Consider the following 25068-nt stretch of genomic DNA (forward strand, 5'->3'; position numbering starts at 1 on the left):
GCCCTGGCCGGTGAGCATCCTCCTGTAGCGTACTCTCTGCGGCTCACCGTGGCTGTGAGAGTCACTGTGGAGTCATTGGTCCCCAGGGCCCTGGACTCTTCTAGGCAGGTTCCCCAGGCTCTTTACCCTCTGCTTTCTTTCCTGCCACCCTGGGAGTAAACGTGACATTTTTCTTTACTCCTTAATAAAGAGTGTAGGGACATGCCTGAAGCTTCAATTTGAATATTTTTTGGACAATATATTTTATTCTTTGAGAATTTTATACTATATATTTGGACATATTCACACCGTCTCCTCAATGCTTCCTGTAACCATCTTCTCTGCTCGCCTTCATTTCCTGTCTACTTTCGAGGTCTTCTTTGTCTCTTTTTAATCTCTGTTGAGTTCAGTTTGTGATGCCCAGCTGCCCTGGCATGGGACTGACCTGCAAGGTCACAGCGTTACAGACAAGTGGCATTCCCTCACCCAGTGGCCCGCAAATGCCATTAGAGACCCTAGTGCTGGCCTCTGTCTGTCTGCTTGTGTCTGCTGTCACAATGCTTGTGAGTTCACGTGTACAACTAACTGCCCTGTTGTGCTGGGAAAACAAAAGCAGTTTCCTTGATATCATCCACAGTCTGTCTCTAGTCTTTCTGACCCCGATCTGTGAAGACCCCGAGCCCAGTCCGCAGTAAGCGTGAGATGTGGAGTGCACACCTGAAGCCAGCTCCTGGGTGAGCCGGGAGGTTGGCGTCGCCATCCGCACTGGTGTGTAGGAGCTTCGTCTCGGGATAGAGACCAGAGTGTGAGTGGCTTGTCAGAGGAGGCGCTGCTAACAGTTTTAAGATCTTTGCTTACTTCCTATAGAGCGGGGTCTTCCAGTCTGTGTGGGCTGAGCGCTGGCATTGCAGGTTCTCCTGGCTGTCCAGGGTGGTGCAAGCTCTGCCTGGAGTTGGCTGGAGTCGACTGAGCCGTGCCTTCCAGCTCTGGGCAGTTTCTGTTGGTTTGAGGCAAGGTGTGCTGGCTCAGGCTGACTTTAGCCTCTAGGTGACAGGGTCTTGACCACCATACTAGGTCCGTCTCCTGAGTGCTGGGATTGTGGGTCATGTCTCCACGTCTAGTCTCCAGCTGGCCACGACGGACTCTGCTTAGGGCAGCAATAGGACTTCTGGAAGCTCATATGGGGTTTTCTGCCACCTTTGTGTGTGTAATGTCTTATTTCTCTTGGAGATTGACTTTATGTAGTTAACAACCTAGAGAGATAGCTCAACTAAAGAAAAAAAGTTCAATTTCAAATTTGTCAACGGCCTGAAGAACAGTCCACATAGTCTTTTATATCACATATATGCATATGTATACATATATATTTAACAGATTGAAAAGACATAATTTGTATCTTTTAAATAAAACATTAAACTCTTACTTTTTGCATGTTTTCTTTGAAGATAGTATTATTAAATATGTATAAATGTGATTCTTTTCTAGTGATGTTACAGAATTGGGTTTCACTAAGCATTGGTATATAAAATCAAAAGATATCCAGGATATTTATTTATTTATTGGTAACTAGTTTTAAAGTTCAGTCTGAAAATTAGAAAATTGCAAGTCCAGATGGAGTGTTGTTTAGATTCTGTCATAAGGACTTTCTAAAAATGAAACCATTGACTGAGGTCATGCTTGGCAATCCCTTTCCCTCTGTTTAAACAACTTGTTATTCTTCAGTGTGTTTTCGTGTGGAAATACACGTCTACCAGTTTGGCGCTACTATGTAATCAGTGGTCACCTTGTCGTGGAAAGCTGTGGTTGGCTTGAGAATTAATGAGGCATAGCAGCACTGTCTCAGAAGAAATCGAAGTACTGATTGTAGGAGTGATAAAACCATCACGAAAAACAACTTAAGGGAGAAGGTTTGTTTTCACTTACAGTTCCAGAGAGTTCCACTGGGTTTCAGAGCCTCCTGGAGACTTCCAGAGGTCCAAAGTCTTTAATGGTGGGAAAGGCATGGCGTGCAGGTCAAAGCAGGAATCTGGCTGGTTAAATTTTCATCCATACACGGGGGTGGGGGGTGGATGGGAGGGGATTCAGAGGGAGGAGAGGTAGAGGGAACAAGGAACAGGAGGTAGGCAAGGGTACAATCAGCCCCCTCTTCTGCATAATTCCCCCAGCAAGGCTGCACCACTGTGGGTTCCATAATCTCCCCAGACAGCGCCACAGCTGTGGACCAAACATTGAAATGCACGAGCCCGTGGGGTACACGCTATTTGGACCTCTGGAGTCAGTGTAATGTTTGGTTTCTGCATTTTCCTTGCTCTAGAATTCTGATAACATTTTCCATGCTGCTTTTGGATGTTTAATAGTTATGTATGGCAAGCTGCCGTGGTGGACTCGACTGTGTAGAACTCCTTTCTTGTTTTCCAGTGTTATAATCTCCATTGTATGGCTTTTATAACACCTAATGTGTAAAAACCAGAGTCGTTTTAGGCGCCTGATAGTATTAACATTTTTCTTTCAGATTATCTGCAATGCTGGAATGAAGTAACTCAAGATGAGCAAGCTAAAAGTGGTAGGAGAGAAAAGGTACCGCAGCTCTGTGTGTCGACATTGGCGTGTGTGGTGTGCTGGAGTACAAGCACAGTCACTGGGACTGACGGACATGTGTGTGCTGGAGTGGCATGTTTTAGGAAGCCCCTTATGTCATTTCTGTTGGTTTTATTTCTTACCCTTAAAAATCAGAAAACCTTAGTAATTGTAGATGAGCTGTGCAGTCTTGAAACACTGGCTCTGTTGCGCCCGTTTTCTCCTGGGTGAGATGACTTTAATGTGAACGTGGGTCGGCGGCAGAGTGTCCCTCAGCTGAGAGTGAGTGGCGCCTTGCCAACACCAGTGGTAATCAAGGCTTCTGCTTTGCTAGCGTATTATAGTTGATGTTTTCATGTGTGTGGTTTTGCTTTTATAGATAATGTGTTATGGGAAGAATGTGCAACTTACTAGATGATGTTTATTTCTTAAATCATTAGGTTTTCTAGTTATTTTAACACAGCTGTACCATCATAAATCATATCATTTCTCTAACTGTATAGTTTCTACAGGAAGGTTGTCAGGGCCATTGGTTTTTTATTAATATTAAAAAAGATCCTCCCTCCCTCCCTCCCTCCTTCCCTGCCTTCCCCTCCTCACCCCCATCCCTTCCTTCTTTCCTTCCTTGGTGTGTGTATGTGTGATATTTGTGCAGGCGTGTGTGCCATAGTGTGCACGGAGCGAGCTCAGAGGATAACGTTGGGGAGTCAGTTATTGACTTAGGTGGGTTCTGGAGCTTGACTCAGGTCACTGGCCCCAAGCCTTACTTTCCTGAACAGGTGGAATAGCTAGCTTGTTTCCACTCATTAGTTACATTTTGTAATTTGTAGAACATTGCTCATACAGTTTACAAAGTACAGGCTTCTCATGTCAGCGTGTTTTTACTTCCTGAAGTAAGTTATCCTAGATATTTATTGCTTGTTGTTTTGGGCTAGTCAGTCACTGTAACTCTTCATTGTACTAAATCAGTTTATCCTTTCTATCAGTACTCACTGTATTACTTCTTGCTTTGCTGTGGGTGAAACACCTGACTGGCCCATGATGTGGCGAATGCCATGATTCTTGGAGCCTGTGGTAGAGGAGAGCTGGCTACTGCCATAGAATGGTTAGATACCACACCTGTGAACACTTAACCCAGCAACTTCTAGCTGTCTCCTGTCTCCCATTTCCACAATTTTCTAAAGTAACACCAACCCTGGGGCCAACTCATGTGAGCTGTGAGTCCGTGGAAGCATCCTGTATCCACACTGGCACTGTTCACCTTGCTCTGTGGGGAGAGCTGAGTGTTGCGAGGTGAGCCGAGGGGGTGCGGTTCAGGCCTGCAGCTGCTGCTCAGTGTCAGCAACTCTTGCACTCGGATGCGGGGACATTTGGTGTCTGTACTGAGCGTGTGCAGACCTTGTCATTGCGCTCTGACTGTAGACTGATGAAGACTCAAATGTGAGTTATGCTGTGTTGGGCAGGCATGGTGGTCGTCTAGAGGCGATGCAGACAGAGGACACCAAGGTGTGGGCGCTTACATCAGGAAGTTGCGGCTGTGCAGATTTGGGTGTGTGAGGTCCTAGAATGTGCGTGTGTAGCACAATGAGATTGAGGATTCAAAACCGTGTCCTCCTAAGGTCTGAACGAGTGAAACAGTGCTCGGGGATTGTTTAAAATCATCCTTTTCTCTGAATTATGTCGACCATGTTGGTTTCCATAGGAAATGCATTCTGTACTTCCATACGTCCAGTGGCTTTTGTAGAGTCTCTCCTCTCAGTGTATGATTTATCCATGACCACAAAGTGAGTCTGTTTAGCACTTGGGACTCTACACACACATTGTGCACACGCGTGTGTGTACATGTGCGTGTTGGCTGTAGGCATGCTTGAGGCACGGTGCCCAGGCTAGAGGACACACCTCAGCATTGGCACTCTCCGCCTTGTTTGAGGCAGGTTCATTTCTTCTGTGTTGTCTAATTTATGGTAACGACATGCTCCAAGTATTTCCTTCTGCTTCAGTAGCTACAAAGGCTATCGGGACACTTCCCATTCTTCCTGATAATTTGTGTATTCATATTCTCTCTCTCTCTCTCTCTCTCTCTCCCTCTCTCCCTCTCTCCCTCTCTCCCTCCCTCCCTCCCTCTCCCTTGAACAGTTTGGCTGGAAGCTTATTGGTTTTATTGATTTTCTAGAATAAAACACCAAACTGGTTTTAGTGACTTTGGGGGTTTTGGCCCTTGTTGATGTTTCTCGTAATTTCCTGACCATTGATTACTCACAGTAGTTCCCCCTCCGTAAATTAAGAAAACACACACTGCGGGCTAAGCGACTTGCAATAGATACTTCTTTGCTAACTGGGCATTTGTGGCTATTACTTTTCTCCTTAATCATACGCTGTGTATCCTATTCTGAAGTTTAGTTTTTGTCCAGCTCAGCATTATTTAAAAAAGGACTCACTTATTTATATCTGTATTTTATGTACGTGGGTGTTCTGTCTGCATGTATGTCTGCACACCAGGAGAGGGCACCGGCTCCAGTGGGACCACTATAGGTTGTTGTGAGCCACCGTGCGGATGCTGGGAACCAAACTCAGGACAGAGCGACCAGTGAGTAGCCAGCCAGTGCTCTCCTCAGCGGAGTCACCTCTAGGTCCCTCAAGATGACTTTTAATTCTGTTTTAATTTTTTCTTGATCTGTTTTTTAAAGTGTTCGTTTTTAAGTGTGTGAGGAATTTTCAGTGGTTTTAACTGATGTTGCTTTAGTTTTGAGGATGGGAGGATACACTGTCTGCTTATCTGGCTGTGCTGTCTTGTGTAGCCTGGTCAGTCTGTTGCTGGAGAGCTTGAGTGCACATCCTGCTGCCGTGAGCAGCCAGTCGCCTGGGTCCTCGTACTCTCTCCCGCCTGCCTGGGAGAGAGACGGTTCCGCGACCCAGCCTTCCTGTGCTTCATCTTCCGTTCTGCAAGTCTTGCTTCTGAATAATTTTTGAAAGTACCATGACATTAAGATGTATCAAGGAACTGATCATCACAGAGTGCCCTTTATTCCTGCCTGTAGTTCTTTCTTAAGTCTGTTTGTCTGATGTTAATATAGCCACTCTGGTGTTTAAACAATTAGAATTAATAGTCTTTCTCTCTCGCATATGTGTGTGCATGTAATTTTATATGTACATATAGACACACATATTCATTATTTTAGTTTAGTTAAAGACGTTTATGTGTGTAGTTTGTCTGCATGCATGTATCTGTACCTTGTGAGTGCCTGGTGCCCTCCAGGGTGAGAAGAGGGCGTTGGGTCTCCCGAGCTGCCCTTGTAGATAGTTGTGAGTACTTCTGTGGACTCTGGGAACCGAACCCAGGTCCTCTTGCAAGGCAGGTGATACTCTTTAACCTAACCATCGAGACAATCCTCATCCCTCTATTGTTGTACTTTTAATCTTAATACTTTTTCTTCAAGGAACGGTTCCTTTTATTCTGTTATTTTAAAACATATTTTACTTTTGAATTAAAATATAGTACAGCTACATACTTTTTCCTCTTTCCCTTCCTCCCTCCAGCTGTTGACATGTAACAAACACCGCATATTCTCTCTCAAATTCATGCCTGCCTTTTATTTGTTGACATATATTCCTAAATATACAAATACAGCCTGCTTAGTCCATATGATGCTACTTGTCAATAGGTATTTTCAGGGCTGACCTTTGGGGTGGGGTAGCCAGCTGAGGGGTTCTTCCAGGGAAAGGCTGCGTCTGCACTCTCAGCCAATCCTTAGTTGCCCATAGTTCCTTGTCTAGGGTTGGAGCCCCGGGAGAGCCCTGCCCTCCATGCTGCATGCCTGTTGGTGTTGTCCTTCCTCAGGTCTTGCTCAGGCAGCCATGTTGATGAGCCCTCCTGGGTGGTCATCTTCAGAAGACAGGACCTTGCAGTAGAAGTCCTGCTCTGCTGCTACAGTCACTCCACCTCCTTCCCCTAGTGCCCCTGAGTCTGGGGAACAGGGCTTGGGTTGTAGATGCCTTGGTCGGTTCTGATTAGATGTGGCTTTCTGGAATGGTCTTATCTGTCACAGAATGAAGTCTTGTTGAAGGAGGAGAGTGACAGTCAGCTGGAGGTGTGAGGGTGAGCTTAGAATGCTTAGGAATTAAATTGCTTAGTAGAACGAGGGCAGTAGGACCCTCTAGGATCCATGGCCTCACTCTCTCTGAGTACTTGGCTACATTTCCAGTAGCAGGCACGATTTCTCTCCTGTTAAAAGAACCTCGAGTCCAATTAGAGAGCTGTTGGTTACCCCCAAAGTGCTTCATCTCACACATAGGAAGTTACCGTGACACAGGGGTTGCCTTTGTGACTACTGGCTGCTGTGTGACTCCTGGTACCATGAGAGCTAGTCCTCGGAGGGGGTTGGGGTGGAGCTTTCAGGTCAGACCCAGATCAGTTCCTTTGGGTCCTGGTCTAAAGTGTAATGCGTCTTCAGCAGTAGCCTCTGGGAGGCTACCAAGGGCAACAGCAAGAACAGCAAGGCTGCCCTGGGAGTCTCTTGGACTCCCTTGCCTGACAGTTCCAAAGGGGGCTGCTCATGCCTCATACGAGGACTTGTATTAGAGAGTCTGTGTGTGTCTTGGGGAAGAGCACTGTCGTCCCACGTGGAAACACTTTATTTAAGCTTGTTAAACATAGGCAAATATATGTATAATACTACAATTCTTTTGTGGTGTTTCCAGGTATCATTATTGTTATTTCCCCTCATCCTGCTCTCTCTCTTTCTGGGTTGACTGCCTCTTCTGTAATTAAAGCCCTTACCTATTTTCTCCATTTCTCCCTTCCTATGACTTCTATCCTGCACCCCTCTAGTGCCCCCCCGATGGCCTCCATGCTTCCTTGGTTCCTGTACTTGTTACAAGGCAGTAGTCTTTATTATAAACTTTGAGGTGATTTAGTAGAAAATAGATATGACCTGTATATAGAATACAGATTGAACAGTCTCAGATAGTCAAGGCTGGCCTTAGACTTACTGTGTAGCCAGTGGTGACCTTGATCTTCTGGCCCTCCTGCTTCCACTTCCCAGGTGTGGTGCTGGGATTATGGGTGTGCACCACCAAACTGGTTTTAAGAGGCTGGGCATTGACTCTAAGGTCGTGTTAGGCAAGCACGTTCGGCTCCCAACATGCCCAGAATTGAAGCAGCTCTTAAATAAATAAGACAGGAAGGTTCAGTCTTGATCGAGCCTGGAAGACTTGTTTAAACTACCCCTCACACGTCCATCTTCGCATCTGACCATGTTCTGACCATGTTCTGGAGCGGAAGGCAGCCAGCCAGCAGTGTCTGCGCTCCCACAGTCAGTAGTAAATAACGAGAGTAGCGCTTCTGGCTCCGTTCACATTTGGGGTTAGTGCTACCTCAGCCAGCTACACTAGCCAGGGTACAGAGAGGAGGTGGCAGCGGCTCCCTCAGCTCCAATGGGACCCTGCATCTCCCTCTCCCTCTCAGGGAGCATTATAAAGGAGGGGCGCACAGGATGGGCCTTTGTCTGCGGCAAGGCTGTTTTACTCAAGAGCTCATTCCAGCTCTCATCTGCACGAACTTCATAGGACTGGCTCTCAGCCTTCAGTCACAGATGGGGAGGAACCAACGGGTCCACTCTCTCTGGGGAGCTGGTGGCAGTCAGTGGTGGCTGAAGAAGAATCTGATTGTTTTCAGCGGTATAGCCACTCCTAAGTTGCCTATGCCCTTGAAAATAGCCTCCCACTAACTAAGCTTAGTGGGCCACATGCAGGGAAGGCATGGCGGCAGGAGGGTAGGCTTGTTGAGGCGAATGGAGGCTGTGAAACCCATACAGCTTATGACATACACATACATAACCGTGAAGAACAGCAAACAGGGGAAAGGAACGCAGTGCCAAGGACGGTGTTGGGCTGGGAATGTGTGCGTCCCATCTAGCCATGTGTGTCATCTCCCCTGCGCACTCCTTTGAAGGTCGTCTTCAAAGGCCGGTGGGGCTTCCCCAGGAGCACAGTTAACATTGAGAGGCTGGGAGGCAGTAGGCTGGCTGGGTCACCACCATAGTGTTTGCCGGGAGACTGACTGCCAACCTTTGGCTGTGTTGAGGGAAACACTGAGGGCTCTGCTGCTCCGTGGTGCTTGCGGCCTGTGCTGCCTCACCCACTGCGGTCAGCGTTATTGAGGAAGAGCTGCGGGTGCCAGTGCTGTCTGACTCTCCCCGTTGGTGGTGGCGGGCTTTGGAGAACTGGGAGGACACAAGGAGCACACACCAGATGACCAGTAGGTCCTATCTTGTTTGCTGAGAACACTTCAGCTGCCAGTGTCCAGGAAGCAGTCTTACTGAATACCTGCTTCCCGCAGAGTCTGGCTCTGACTGGCTGTGTGCTGACCGAGGTGGTGGTGGGCAGTAAAGGCTGTGCTGTGGGAGGAAGTGGAAATTGAGGTTGCAGAATACCTTGCATGTGGTAAAGAAAGCATTAGACACCTGCCTTCGGAAGTAGTAACAGCTCCCCAAAGGAGTTAAGTTCGTTAACCTTGGTTGACTGATAGGTAAATGGTAGGGTAGCATTTGGAACATAGATCATTCTTATGGGCTTACATGTGCTTAAGAGTGTCACAGTGGAGAGGAGATTATCTTTGCTTATAATCTTACTGGTGTGTTTGTGTGTCTTGTTAAGGCTTTACTCATGTGCTCCATTTTACTGCTTTGATAATGGCTATACTTACATATACGCATTAGGCTGGTGAGATGGGTCAGTATTTCATGGTAGTGGGCGTGAACCTGGGGATCCACATAGGGAAAGGATAGGCCCAATTCCCTTGAGTTGCCTTCTGACCTCCTTGACAAAGAAATGTTAAGGAGTTTAGAACACGAATGTTGAGTTTATAGACAGAGTAGGGGTAGCTGGTACAGCACTGTGTGCGGCCATGGGAAGGCTGTGCTGATGGAGATGCAGGTGCAGTGGGAGGAGCCCGGGCTCAGATGCGCTACTGCCGTGCCCAAGGGCCAGGTCACAGAGTAACTGCAGGGGTACACACCACTGCCTGCTCACCTACTCCTTCTATCCAGCCACCCTCCTTTATTCTTAGAGCTCAGGCCCAGCTCACGACAGGAACTGGTGCCACCCATGGTTGGTTAGGTCCTCCTACATCAAGTAACAGTTAAGATGGCCCCCACATGCATGGCCACAGGACAGCCCCGTCTGGACAACTTGCAACTCTTCTAGGCAACGATAGGTTGTGGTAGGTTGTCACTTAACGTTAATGTCACAGGCACATTTAGAATTACATATCCTCAGAATTCATTTGTGGGTGTGTGACTTGATTGAGGAGCTAGTGGAATGAAGTAAAGACTAGTTCTGATTTCCAGAATGTAGGTCAGTGTCTTAAAACAGGTAGCATATATAAAGAGAGAGAGAGAGTGTGGACACAAATATCCTTTTAGTTTACAGCAGAGAAATGGGATCAACTGGCAGAAGCTCCTAACTGATCTTTGTGTTGGTAGATGTGATTTACTTGAAGGAATCTCTTCATCCTCTTCCTCTCCCTCCTCCTCCTTCTCTCCCTCCTCCTCTTCTTCTTCCTCCTCCTCCTTCTCTCCCTCCTCTTCCTCCCTCCTCCTCTCCCTTTTCCTCTCCCTCCTCTTCTTCCTCCTCCTCCTCTCCCTCCTCCTTCTCTCCCTCCTCCTCCTCTTCCCCTTCCTCCTCTCCCTCTTCCTCTCCTCCTCTCCCCTCCTCCTCCTCTCTCTCCTCCTCTTCTCCCTCCTCCTCCCCCTTCCTCCTCTTCTTCCTCCTCCTTCTCTCCCTCCTCCTCTCCTCTCCTTCCTCCTCTTCCCCCTCCTCCTTCTCTCCCTCCTCCTCTCCCTCCTCTTCTTCCTCCTCCTCCTTTCCCTCCTCCTCCTCTCCCTCCTCCTCTCCCTCCTCCTCTCTTCTCCCTCCTCCTCCTCCTTCTCTCCCTCCTCCTCTCCTCTCCTTCCTCCTCTTCTTCCTCCTCCTCCTCTTCCTCCTCCTCCTCCTCTCCTCCTCCTCCTCCTCCTCCTCTTCCTTTCCTCCTCCTCTTCCTCTTCTTCCTCCTCCTCTTCCCTCCTCCCTCCTCCTCCTCTCCCTCCTCCTCCTCTCCCTCCTCCTCCTCCTCTCCTCCTCCTCCCCCTCCTCCTCCTCTCCCTCCTCCTCCTCCTCCTCCTCCTCCTCCTCCCCCTCCTTCCTCCTCCTCCTCCCTCCTCTTCTTCCCCCTCTTCCTCCTCCTCTCCCTCCTCCCCCTCTCCCTCCTCCTCTCCTTCCTCCTCCTCTTCCTCTCCCTCTTCCTTTTCTTCTTCCTTGTCTGTTTTCTCCCCATGCTCCTTTTTGCTCCTCCTTTCTTTTTGATGCAGAATCATTTGTGTAACCCTGGCAATGGTGTCTTAGGGTTTCAGTTGTGATGATAAATACCATGAGCAAGGCAACCTGTAGAAGAAAGGGTTGTTTGTTTTTTTCTTTTGAGTTTATGGTTCAGTGATGGCTGGTGGTAGGCAGAACAATGGCTGAGTGCTCACATCATGAACCCCAAGCAGGAGACTGAGAGTACACTGTGGATGGGACAAATCTTTTGAAGCCTCAAAGCTTGAGTCTGTGTACAACACTTCCTCCAGTAGGGCCACACCTCCTAATCCTTCCCAAATAGTTCTACCAACTGGGGACTAAGTATTCAAACTTATGACCCTATGGGGGCCGTTCTGTGAATTCACAATCCCAGCATACCAGCCAGAGAGAGATTTATAATTATTGTTATTGTGTGTATGATGTGTGCTGTGGTGGGATGAGTGAGCTGCACATAGGCTGTGGTGTGTGGGAAGGTCAGTGGACACTGTGAAGTTGGTTCTTAAAAGAGAGCTTTTAAGGAATGAGAATACATTGCTCTTCTGCCAAAACTCAACCCAAATCCAAAAAAAAGAAAAGTCCTCACTAAGCGTGGCTTCCTGGTCTCTGAGTGGCCCATCTTCCTTGCTTGCTCCCAAGTACACTCTGTCCTGACTGCTGTTCTTGCAGGCTCTCATGGTTCTTCCAGCTACTTGTCCACCTCAGAGTCCACGAGCATGTGCTTGTCTTGGAGTCTAATGGGCTCACGCTTTCATGTCTGTCAGAATTGCCTTTAAATGGTGCCTTTCAGGAGGTACTCATGGAGCTGCTTGTGCTCGCCCTCCTGATACCCACTTCCCTTTCTCACCTGTTTCTCCCTCCAGACCCCTTCCCTCTGCCTGGAAAGCCTCGTAACTCATGGCTTTACTTATTTGACTTGTGCATGAGAGGCAGGTTATTTTATTTTATTCTTTGAGATCATGTTGTATTCTGTACCCAGTGTGGCCTGGGATGCACTCTGTAGTCCAGGCTTTCTTTGAACTTGGAGTAATCCTTTCGCCTCAGCCTTCCAAGTTCTAGATTTACAGGCACGGCCACAGCACTTGGCTTGAGGAGAGGGTGTTGATTGAAGTCTGCTGGCCAGAGTAGAACCAGGTGATGTGTACACATCAATAACCGTCATGGCACAGAGAGAGGGTCAGATAGGACAAGTGTGCACATATGGATGGGGCATGGAGGGCCTGGTGGTGTGAGGGCGTGGCTGGTGGGGGGGTGAGGCTGGAGTGGGGCAGGAAGAAGGGTCAGCTTTGAGAGAGCAGAGTGGGTGCAAGGGCGTGGTGGGGGGAAGGGCACAGAGTGGGTAGAGGGTCCCAGGATGGGTGAGTGCGTGCGTGCTGTTTGTGGTTTTCTGAAATAGAGTGCATTTCTCCACCAGAAATTAACAGTGTTTGAAGACAGTGAGGGACTATGAGATGGAAGTGGTTACTATTTACATTAAACAGTATGTGATTTACTTTGCGGTTGGCACAGAATCCACACTAATGGAGAGTAATGTTCCTTTTAGCCTTACCAATAGTTCTCGGGTCGTGGGACTCTTGGCTCAGCTGGAGAAGATCAATACGGATTCCACAGAGTCAGACACTGCCAGACATGTCACATCCAAAATTCTTCATTTGGCTCAAAGTCAAGGTAAGCTCCAATCCCTTCCTTGTTTTATGGAATATTTTTTCAACTCTTTAAAAGCAGGTGCTAAGAGTGTCCTGGTTTTTGATAAGAAGAATATTCCAGTTCTTGGTGTCTGGATGGAAGTAGGAGACTGAAGGCCTTTGGAGGCAGTTGATTCTCAGTGCAATCGTTAGGTTTGAACCCTGTTCTCACACACAGGCGCCTGAGAGAGAGAGAGCGAGAGAGAGAGAGAGAGAGAGAGAGAGAGAGCGCGAGCGAGCGCGAGCGCGCACTGGCTAGCTTATGCACAAACAGGCATTTTGGTTCTGCCTCAGTGGCCGGGTGGCTCCGCTGTCTGTGGCCCTTTAGGAGGCAGCCGTGGTGAGAGAGTGTGGAGCAGCCAGGCGCAAGTGAGCCTGCATGCGTAGCCGCCCCCAGTGAATTACGACTGCTGCTCACACTCTCCACCACAGTCCGTGTGTCTGGACTGTGTGTCTGTCTGGAGGGCCTCTGAGATGCGGGTGGGTGGTGGTGGGCTCTGTTCATCTCCTAGGCATCTCAGTTGAGATCCTGCTTACCAAGCACCATAGCACACCCTGTGCCCTAATTTCCAAAGGTCACACTTTTATAATTCCGCCTCATGCAGTATCACTGCCCTTGTAAAGCCACAGCCCTAACAGTCTGAACAGCTGAGCATTGCGTGCAGGTCCAGCGCAAAGGCTCTCTAGGCCGTGACGCTCAGTGTGAGCCACAGCGAGACCCAGAGAAGCCCAGGTGTGCCTAGCACACACCGACGGACAGAGTGGCCCTTCCCAGCCTGGTGAAGTGCAAGGCCTACTTCTCTGAGGCGTGTGGGACACGGGCAGGCGTGATGTGAGCTCTGAAGGGCTGGGCTCTTCCTGACCCTTGAGTGCTCTCAGCTGTAACCTGCCTGGCTTCTTCCTGGCCTCTGCTTGCTGTCTGCAGATTTCCTCAGTAGATGTTTATGTTTCTGGGGTCTCCATCTCTGTGCATCATCCTGGTCCTGAGAGTGGTCATTGCACAGACTGACCAAGTAGAGCACAGGAGAGGTTTTGTTGTAAGGAGGCCAAGAATCTATGAAGTTTAAGTGGATTCTCCGTATGAACATCACAGTCTTCCGGGGTGTGGGAGACGCTGGGGTAGAATGGAATGCCACTGAGTCCAGAATCACTGGATGATGCAGATTGATGAGGGATTGGAGGCTGCAGGGACTGTGTCCGCAGCCTCACAGTTGCCACTGTTTGAAGCTGAGAGTCGGGTGGCTCACGAGGGATGCAGAGCTCTGCCTTCTGACTAGACCTGCGACATTGCTATCTACAGTGACGTGGTCATGTAAGGCGCCAGCCTGCTTTGTACACCAAGGGTTTACTGGTTCTTGAAGTAGTCTTCTGTTTTCTCATAAGATTTGATATTGTTTGGTGGTGGCAGCTGGGCTGGGTAAAAGGTAAGATTGCCAAAGGAGCACATGCATAAAAACGTTTTAGTTTAAAGCACAGTATGCCTGGGGTGAGTCTGCCATGCTGGTTAGCATCAGTAGAGGGCAGCACTGAGCAGATGTGAGGGTGTCTTACATTTTCATGACATTTGACAGCAGGGGACTGGCTTGTGGCCGGTCACAACTTTGTGACAGTCACATGGACGAGTGTGAGATGATACTGAGAGGAGAAGGTCACTGTTAGTGACAGATGCTCAGCTCAAGTCCTGGACCCTTGTTCAGTGTGCATGACAACTGTCATAAACTTACACTGAAACCTACGTGTGTGTGTGTGTCACTCTAGTGATCCCACGTTAGCACATCTGCTCTGAGTGGACGTGGACCATGTTAGGACTTGTGTTTTTCTGATAGGAAACACCAGGAAGAGAATTTAAATTGTTAATAGTTTTTAAAAATCAACACAAAAGAAGGCAGGGAAGGGTGAGTAGGCAATGGTAGGAGACTTGGACACTTGGGGAAGGCTTGGTTTGAGTCTTTCCCCAGGACCCTTTTTGTTGTTATTTTTCTCCCACATGGCCCTCTGCTCCTAAACTCCCTTGATTATTTCCGTATGAAACGTTGAATTTAGCCCTCCTGTTCTTGAAGTTTAATTACATATACTACACTGAGAGTGGATTGTCTTTTATCTTTTAGATCTCAAAATGTTGAGATCTAATGTCATGATCCCCTGTATCAACACAATTGTGGCATTAATATTCTGGTCAGAAAAAGAGAAGGGCTCCAAACCTCCGAATGCCATGACTGTGTCAGAGTGATCCCGTTCCTCTTAGAGAAGTGTGCAGAGGTGAGGCGGTGAGCTCTGGATTCTGAGGCACTAGGACCCCTGTCTGCTTCATTCTGTCATGAGGTGCCTCCATATAGACCCCTGGCTGGAGAGCTAAAGGTGGAACTCAGAGAGCGTAGGGAAGAACACGGATAGGAAAGGCTGGGCCTCTTCTTGTGAATCAGAGAACCGTGAAGAAGATGCAGGAACTTCCGAGTGGAATAGAAGACTGCACAGTCCCCGATCCACCTGTGGGACAGCCATGTGAGTGGCAGCACCTTCTGCCTCTCACATCGAAGCCCTTCCGTAGGCTCTTCTTCAGTCACGTGACTCAGAATTTTGATCCAGTACTAAATCCAGTGGATGTATTGAGCTCGGCTTTCATTCCTGCTGAGGAGCAGTTTTCCAGCTCTGCTCATAGTCGTTGTGTCCGCCTCTCACAGCTCACTGCCAGCTCTCATTGTGAGATTTCTGGAAGGATCAGCAGGGACTTTGATTTGTTAGTTCATGACAGTTAAGAAGAGAAGTCTTGTTAACTGAAAGTGGGATCATAACCACAAAACAATAGCATTAGAGGGATGAGTATCCAGGAGCCAGCTTATACTGCTCTCACTGTTAGCTATGTGGAGCAAATGTTATGAATTCTTTTTGCCTCACATTTAAAGTAATTTATTTTTTACTTTTCAGAAAAAACAAGGAGGGAAATGACAACTAAAGGTTCTACAGGCATGGAAGTTCTGTTGTCAACATTGGAGGTATGACTGACAGCCTTCACTGGTGTTCCCGTCACGGGAGGGGCGATGGAGTGAGCACAGATGCATACAAGCACACACAGACACACGTGTACACACAGACATTCAGTCACACACACAGACACTCAAACTCAGTCACACACACTCAGTCACACACATAGACACTCACACTCAGTCACACACACTCAGTCACACACTTACACTCACACACACTCAGTCACACACATATACACACAGACACATACATGCAGACACTCACACTCAGTCACACACATAGACACTCACACTCAGTCACACACTTACACTCAGTCACACACACAGACACTCACACTCAGTCACACACTTACACTCAGTCACACACATACACTCACACACACACTCAAGTCACACACATACACACAGACACATACACGCACAGACACTCACACTCAGTCACACACATACACTTAGTCACACACATAGATACACTCACACACATACTCAGTCACATACTTATACACACAGACACATACACGCACAGACACTCACACACTCAGTCACACACATAGACACTCACACTCAGTCACATACATACACTCAGTCACACACATAGATACTCACACTCAGTCACACACTTACACTCAGACACACATACACTCACACACACACTCAAGTCACACACATACACACAGACACATACACGCACAGACACTCACACTCAGTCACACACATACACTCAGTCACACACATAGATACACTCACACACATACTCAGTCACATACATATACACACAGACACATACACGCACAGACACTCACACACTCAGTCACACACATAGACACTCACACTCAGTCACATACATACACTCAGTCACACACATAGATACTCACACTCACACACACTCAGTCACACACACAGACATTCATTCACACACATATACACAGACACATACACTCACACACACACAGTCACACACATACACATACAGACACACACTCACATACACACATACACACACAGTCACACACACACACACACTCAGTCTCACACACAGACACACTCACAAACACACATTTACACCCACCCTCACACCCACACTCACACATACACACAGGAGGAGGAATATTGAAGTAAATACACATGCGAGTGTGCTAATTTACATTATGTAAACATCTGTTTCCTAATGATTATAATAACTAAAATTTAATCTTAGGTATTTTTTAAAACTTAAAGATTTATTTATTTATTATATATATGCACATGACTATACTGTGGCTGTCTTCAGACACACCAGAAGAGGGCATCAGATCCTATTACAGATGGTTGTGAGCCACCTTGTGGTCTCTGGAAATTGAACTCAGGACCTCTGGAAGAGCAGTCAATGCCATCTCTCCAAAACGTTTTTTAAGACTTAGATCTTTTAAAAAACATACTGTGTTTGCGTAGGAGAGTGCAGTCCACATGTGGGTGAGGCAGTTCGTGGGGTCAGCGCTCTCCTTCCACCTTTAGATGGGTTCTGAGGATTAAAGTCAGACTTGTGTGGCAGGCATCTTCACCTGCAGAGCCCCAAATCTTAGTCCTTTTAGTAGGAAAAAGAACTTAATCCTTACTGATTGAGTTAGCTGCGTGTGTGTCTGTGTGTGTGCGCGCGTGTGAAGCAGGTGCCCATGGAGGCCGCAGGCGCTGGATCCTGTGGAGCTGAGGTGCAGTGAGCTGCCTGGTTTTAGAGGGTAAAAGCTCCTGCTGCCACTCTGAGGACCTCAGTTCAAGTCCCAGCACTTACACAGTACAGGGGACCTGTGCCTGCATCTCGTCCCACGACCTCAATGTCACCTCCACAAACACAAATACCTAAGTCAGTAAGCCAGTGTCAGGAAATGGTGTTAGCAAGAGCACAGTGAAGTCAGTGCAGCTGCCTAGAGAGATCACAGTCCTTGCCACACACAGGTCAGTACCTGCAGGTTAGAACATTGGAAATAAAGAGTGTAAGTGTTTTAATAACAATTAACTGTGTTTCAGAACACGAAAGATCTTCAGACTGTACTTAATATCCTGAGCATTCTCATCGAGCTGGTGTCCTCCGGTGAGTGAGTCACGCTGGTTTGGTCTGTATTTGTAAGCAGTGACGAGAGGTGTGTCCTGCACATGCCGTTTAAACTTTCTTGATGTGCTGAAATTTGGGAAGTGAAATGTTATGTTCCTGTTGTTGCTACTTGCATGAGGGATGAGGAGAGGGGGAGAGGGAGGGAGAGAAGAGGTTGGGGTAGGTTGGGTGCATGTGTATTACATGGCATTGGGTGTCTTCCTTTCTTACCGGCCACCTTGATCCTTTGAGGCAGAATCCAAACCTGGAACTTGAGGTTTTCAGGTGGGTTAGTAGCCTGCAAGCCCCATTGGTTTTCCTGTCCCGGTTCCCACAGTGCCGTGAGACCGAGCCCCGCTTCTTTGGTGGCTGGGGGCTGGCCGCCTGGCTGAGTAGGAAGCTCGTCACCGAGCCGCCTCTGCAGTGATGTCAGGTTCCCGGCACGCTGTCCTTGCCGACCGATGCTTGCAGCACCCGAGCCCAGCGTTTTGGTGCCCGTCTGTGTTGTGTGCTGCATTTTAGTGTGTCACAGTTAGCGCGACAAGAAGGAGCTGAGTGGGGGTTGGGGATTTAGCTCAGTGGTAGAGTGCTTGCCTAGGGCGCAAGGCCCTGGGTTCGATCCCCAGCTCGGAAAAAAAAAAATAAAATAAATGAAAAAAAAAAAAAAAAAAAAGGAGCTGAGTGTGGTGGCGCCTGCCTTCCTGCCGGCATTGGCAAAGGCGGAGACCCCAAATTGTAGGGCTGGTCTGGGCCAGATAATAAGACCTGTGATTGATGGTAGCTGGTGTTAGAAGCCAATGGATGAGACAGTCGTTGAATGCTACCTCACTGTAATGTCCACTACGGGAAGATACGCTGTTTGCAGTATTTTAAAAACATTGTAGGTGGAGGCCGAAGAGCGAGTTTCTTAGTTGCCAAAGGTGGTTCACAGATTCTGCTGCAACTGCTCATGAACGCCAGCAAAGACTCTCCCCCACACGAGGAGGTGATGGTGCAGACTCACTCCATTCTTGCCAAGATTGGACCAAAAGGTAAGAGGTCTGCTTTTATGATTATCGACCGTAGCACGATCTTTGTAACTTTGAATCTTTGTCTTAAGCTGCTTAAATTTTGAAGTGCTAAGTTCTCCTTTTTCTTGGGTTTAACCGTGGAATGTTTTTTACAGTTAACAAGAAATGAGGATCCAAGATTCATAATGAGTTGTTTTGAATGTGGTATAAAGTGGAGCAGTGGCAGCATCTGTGTCTCTCCATGCTTGTGTGCGTACATGCATGTGCACATATATATGTGTATACACACATATGTAGAGAATGCACATGCTGTGTTCAGAAGTTACATGTGTGAAGTGGGCATGCGCTGTGACTGCGTTCAGTGATGACCATGCTAGTGCTGTGTGCAGTTGAGTGCTCTGGAGAGAGTCAGAGCTGCAGAGAGCCATGGGGATGAGGTTGGGCCGAGGACAAGGAGAGCTGCTTATTTAGGGGACAGAAGGTGCCCCCCTCTGAATGGAGCCTACAGCAGTGTAGAGGGTTGGGCTGCGTAAGCGGAGAGCAGCTTGTGCAGGTTGTCAGGCAGCGCTGCCTGTGTCTAACCGGACCTTCAGCATCGTGTTTCAGAGTGCAGCCGGGGGCGGCCTCACACTACATGTAGTGCACGTGTTCTCCTGGCCTTGTTTTTCTCTAACTTCTGTATTTGACATGCATGAGTTCCTTTTTGTGATATGTTTTAGAACATGGAATAGTTATAGGTAAATATGCTAGTATATTACCTTCTGTTAATTATAACCAAGTTACCCCTTCTTTTCATGAAATTACGATGTTGTTGTGTTTATTTCTTCCATTTTGGTTTACATAGGTCATCGTTATTTTATTCTGCATCTTAAATCTGAGCTTTCCCCATTATTATTTGTACAACTTTTCTGTTCGTAAGTCATTCATTGAGGCTATACAGTAATTTCCTGAATAATTTTCTGTTTTTTCCCTGTGGAGTGAAAGTGACTTTCCCTGCTGCCTTAGAAGTTGTGTTGTTTAACCTCCGCTGGTCCTGTTTTTTTTTTTTTAAATCTTCGTATTCTTCGGCTCTTGTTACTTAGTATTTTTCCATGGTTGTGATCTGTTTGTGAATAAAATCAAGAACTTCTGTTCTTTGTAGACACAGTAATGCTATGAGGTGGAAACGCCCGTTACCCTGACTTGTACATACTGAATGTATGTGCGATAAGATAGTACCCTGCATTCTACAAATACCTGTAATTGTTGTGTTAGTCGGAAATTAAAAATGAAACGTTTCAAGGAAGGGAGGTGCTCACTGCCTTGCTTTGGTGTTGCATGCTATACCATCACAGTGTCTCTTCTGATTCCTCATGAATTTAAAAACGGTTATCATTTTAAACTGTGTGCATGCGAGTGGACATGTGTGTGTGCCCCTGTGTACATGAACGCAGATGCCCCAGGAAGCCAGAGTTGTTGGGCCTCCCTGGAACTGGACGTATGCAGCTGCGAAGCGCTCACTGTGGGTCCTGGAGCTGACTTGGGTCCCTGCAAGAGCAGTCAGCGTTTCTCCTAGGCCGCCTCTCCAGCTCCTTAGTAGACATCACTTTGACAGATTTGCCACATTATTTTCCACTGAAGATACTCATTTTATTAACTTGCATATTGTTTTATAGTATGAAAAGAGTATGCTCGTATTAAATAATGGTGTGCTGGACACTGAGGTTCTCCACTCTGTTTCCTGTGCGTGCTCGTGGGATGTCACTGAGTTAGACTCACTGAATAGGAGATCAGTTCATGGGACTGCCACGTTGGGCTGCTCTTGCCGCTCCCGTCTTATTCTCCTGTCTGTTCCTAGATACGTTGTTGTAGGGTGTGCTTCAGAAGGATAAGGGGTTTTAGAAGTCATGCAGGAGTTATTATAATCTTGACTGTTTCATGTCAACTGCATTTATATAAATGCATGGTTGAGGTTTCATGTATCTGCTTCTTTGGCAGTTCTAGTGCTTATACCGCGGGCACATGCTAGGCAAACCCTCTCCCATGACTTATATCCTGAGTCTTGATTGCTCTTTAAATTATTTTTGTTCAAAAGTTTTATTTGAATAATTTTTTTAAACAGATAAAAAATTTGGAGTGAAAGCCAGAGTAAATGGGGCCCTGAACATAACTCTGAACCTGGTCAAGCAGCACTTTCAGAACTACCGCCTAGTTCTGCCTTGTCTTCAGCTGTTACGAGTGTATTGCACCAACTGTGAGTACTGACAGGTGGCTGTGGTTGACTCAGGGTCCTGGGTCACACGAAGGAATGTTAGTAAGTTTTAATGTGACTCCTAAGACGCAAAAGGGCTGTGGGGTAAGAAGGTGAGGTGACCAGGTCTAAGGATTGTTATCAGTTGTTAACCTGTGAAGGTCCGGGGTAAGGAGAAGCCACCCATGGAAGAGTGCGGAGTGTTGACAACAGGGACATGCTTCTGTCTGTGCAGTAATTGTCAACCTCACACCGTCCAGACTCCCCTGGGAAAGGGTCTCAGTGAGGGAGTCTAGGCCAGGTTGGCCTGAGCTCTGCCGTGCTGAGTACCTGGTTGGTAATGGAGGCGGGGAGAGTCTCCCCTTGTGGGGGGCACTATTCCCTATGCAGAGGATTCCGAGCTCTGGAAGGTGAGCTGAGGGTCTGCATGCATGCACTGCTCACTCTTCCTTCCTGATTGGGTTTATATGACCGACCACCTACTTCGGGCTCTTGCTGCCCTGACTCTCTGTTGTGATGGAGTGTTTCCTGGATTTATGAGCTAAATAAAACCTTTCCCTACAGATTGCTTCTGTCAGGGTATTTTGATCACAGCAACAGGGAACAAAGATAAGGTACTGTCATAGCATTTCTCTTGCTGCGAGCAGACATCATGACCATGGCATCTTACAACAGACACACTTAATTGTGTCTGGCTTACAGCTCAGGGGTTTAGTCCGTTGTTGTCATGATGGGTAACATGGTGGCATGCAGGCAGACATGGTACTGGCGAAGGGGCTGAGAGTTCTATGTCCCAATCCCCAGGCAGCAGGAAGAACAAGCAGGCCACTCTAGGCCTGGCTTGAGTCTGTCAGACCTCCAAGGCCATCCCCTACTGCCACACTGTCCTACTCCAATAAGGCCACATTTCCTGATAGTGCCACTCCCTGTGGGCCTATGGGGCCATTCTCTTTCAAACCACCACAGACACTCTATATTCATGGATTAAAGAGAAGGAAGACACATAGGAATTCTCACCAGCAGTGTTGAATTATCATCCTGTGATAGGAAGGCCGCAGAGTATACAGTGACTGGTGCTGGAGTCTCCGAGGAAGATAGAGACAAGAGTGATTGTGTAGGGATGGCTTCCAGTAGCCCAAAGCCGTCGCTCACTCTGTGATCTGAGGTCTCAAACCCGAGGCAAACATTTCCTGTGTGGTTTCTGACTGTGAAATGAATGAACCATGGGGAGATGGCTTATGACTTAGAAAAGTGCTCTTTGTACAGGAGTAATGACCTGAGCTTTGATCCCTTTGCCCATACACTGTCACAGGAAGGAGCTGAGAGGGGGATCCCTGGAGCCTGTCCCCAGCTTGTCTTCATGAACCACTGAGCTGTAGTTACAGGGAGAGATCCTCTGTCAAAAATGCAGAACAATAGAAGCCACTTGATGTTGACCTCTGGCCTCTGTGGGTACACTCATGTGCACACACGCACACACACACATACATGCACACGCACATGCTCACATAGTTAGAAATAATGAAAAAGTAGAATCTAGTGTATGTGGTGTACACGTACAGTTTCGTTGAAGGTGTGCTCAGAAAAGTGACAAACACCTATGACTAAAAAGGACATAAAGAAATGGAAAAGTTTGGTATTTAATCAACAGAGTTAAGAACACATAGAAACAGGAAAATCGAGGGAGGAGTTAGGAAAGGAACAAAAGAAAAAACACGTCTTAGATCCTGGCCCTCAGGAGGCAGAGGCAGGCAGCCTGATCTATGGACTGAGTGCCAGGCCAGCCAGGGCTGCAGGGAGAAAGCATTGTCTCCAAACCAAAAACAAAGCAAACAACAACAAAAAGAAAAGATGAACATGAATCAGGAAAGTGGAAAATCGTTTAATAAATTAAAACTTGATTTGAATTAAAAATTAAAAGTGAAATAATTTTGGATATAGCAGCCAACCGAGAAAGGTGTTGGATGCGTCAGTGGGAGCTGCTGTGGCGAAGGGCAGAGCAGTGTCTCCCTGCACTCAGGAGCCGCCAGTTTGGTGGCATTTTACTGACGTAACCAGCAGAAGGCGGCAGAGGGTTTCTCTGTGTGTCCCTGGCTGACCTGGAACTTGCTCTGTAGAGCAGGCTGGCCTCAAATTTAGAGATCCCCCTGCTCTGCTTCATGAGTGCTGAGATTAAAGGCTACCACACTCTGTTTCTGGGTAATTTCTTTAGTGTTTGTCAGACTTTAAAATACCGGGCACAGTCTTCCCACCGCCTTTTATCTGTGGATACTGGACTGTTGCTGTTTGGGCCTCCTCAGGGTTGCACTAGTGAAGGTCACTTGGTCGGACTCTACACAGTGCTCTGAGCTCTACCCTGGCTTTTTGAAGTGCACACGCACTTTGCTGCTGCTTGGGCATTGCAGCAGGAGGGCGTAACTCAGGAAGTCCTTGCTCTCTTCTCCCCCTACCACTCGCAGCCCTGTTCACACTCTCACATTGTCCGTCCTGCACCTCTGCTCCTGACCTGTGTTCACACCATGGCTCTCACTCTAGCATTGTCCATCCTGTACCTCCACTCCTGACCCATGTTCACACCATGGTGCTCACTCTAGCATTGTCCATCCTGCACCTCCACTCCTGACCCATGTTCACACCATGGTGCTCACTCTAGCATTGTCCGTCCTGCACCTCTGCTCCTGACCCATGTTCACACCATGGTGCTCACTCTAGCATTGTCCATCCTGCACCTCCACTCCTGACCCGTGTTCACACCATGGCTCTCACTCTAGCATTGTCCATCCTGCACCTCCACTCCTGACCCATGTTCACACCATGGCTCTCACTCTAGCATTGTCCATCCTGCACCTCCACTCCTGACCCATGTTCACACCATGGTGCTCACTCTAGCATTGTCCATCCTGCACCTCTGCTCCTGACCCGTGTTCACACCATGGTGCTCACTCTAGCATTGTCCATCCTGCACCTCTGCTCCTGACCCGTGTTCACACCATGGCTCTCACTCTAGCATTGTCCATCCTGCACCTCCACTCTTCCATGTTCACACCATGGCTCTCACTCTAGCATTGTCCATCCTGCACCTCCGTTCCTGACCTGTGTTCACACCATGGCTCTCACTCTAGCATTGTCCATCCTGCACCTCTGCTCCTGACCTGTGTTCACACCATGGTGCTCACTCTCACATTGTCCGTCCTGCACCTCTGCTCCTGACCCATGTTCACACCATGATCCACTCTAGCATTGTCCATCCTGCACCTCCGTTCCTGACCTGTGTTCACACCATGGCTCTCACTCTAGCATTGTCCATCCTGCACCTCCACTCCTGACCCGTGTTCACACCATGGTGCTCACTCTAGCATTGTCCATCCTGCACCTCTGCTCCTGACCTGTGTTCACACCATGGCTCTCACTCTAGCATTGTCCATCCTGCACCTCTGCTCCTGACCCGTGTTCACACCATGGTGCTCACTCTAGCATTGTCCATCCTGCACCTCTGCTCCTGACCCGTGTTCACACCATGGTGCTCACTCTAGCATTGTCCATCCTGCACCTCCACTCTTGACCCATGTTCACACCATGGCTCTCACTCTAGCATTGTCCATCCTGCACCTCCGCTCCTGACCTGTGTTCACACCATGGCTCTCACTCTAGCATTGTCCATCCTGCACCTCCACTCCTGACCTGTGTTCACACCATGGTGCTCACTCTCACATTGTCCGTCCTGCACCTCTGCTCCTGACCTGTGTTCACACCATGATGCTCACTCTAGCATTGTCCATCCTGCACCTCCGTTCCTGACCCGTGTTCACACCATGGCTCTCACTATAGCATTGTCCATCCTGCACCTCCACTCCTGACCCGTGTTCACACCATGGTGCTCACTCTCACATTGTCCATCCTGCACCTCCACTCCTGACCCGTGCTCACACCATGGTGCTCACTCTCACATTGTCCGTCCTGCACCTCTGCTCCTGACCTGTGTTCACACCATGGCTCTCACTCTAGCATTGTCCATCCTGCACCTCCACTCCTGACCCGTGTTCACACCATGGTGCTCACTCTCACATTGTCCGTCCTGCACCTCTGCTCCTGAGCTATTGAAGACCCATCCTTCACTCCTAGCTCCTGCCATCCCAACTCCTGATCACATTGAGTGAGCTCAACCATCATCTCCAGAAATCTCTGTGTCTCATTCTGAAGTGGG

The 25068-nt window shown here is 48.0% G+C and overlaps 1 protein-coding gene across 1 annotated transcript in view; it reads left to right on the plus strand.

Moving 5' to 3' along the window:
• Nucleotides 1–25068, plus strand: part of Agtpbp1 (ATP/GTP binding protein 1) — a 118099-nt gene that overhangs the window by 13011 nt on the left and 80020 nt on the right. Inside the window, exons 3-9 of the mRNA XM_032885005.1 lie at nt 1702–1886; nt 2492–2556; nt 12431–12555; nt 15498–15565; nt 17561–17624; nt 18509–18655; nt 20736–20867. Of these exons, the coding sequence (XP_032740896.1) occupies nt 2525–2556; nt 12431–12555; nt 15498–15565; nt 17561–17624; nt 18509–18655; nt 20736–20867 (568 nt within the window). The 5' untranslated portion in view covers nt 1702–1886; nt 2492–2524. The remainder of the gene's footprint in view (nt 1–1701; nt 1887–2491; nt 2557–12430; nt 12556–15497; nt 15566–17560; nt 17625–18508; nt 18656–20735; nt 20868–25068) is intronic.

This window comes from Rattus rattus, chromosome 14 (assembly GCF_011064425.1).
Source record: "Rattus rattus isolate New Zealand chromosome 14, Rrattus_CSIRO_v1, whole genome shotgun sequence".
Taxonomy (NCBI): Eukaryota; Metazoa; Chordata; class Mammalia; order Rodentia; family Muridae; genus Rattus; species Rattus rattus.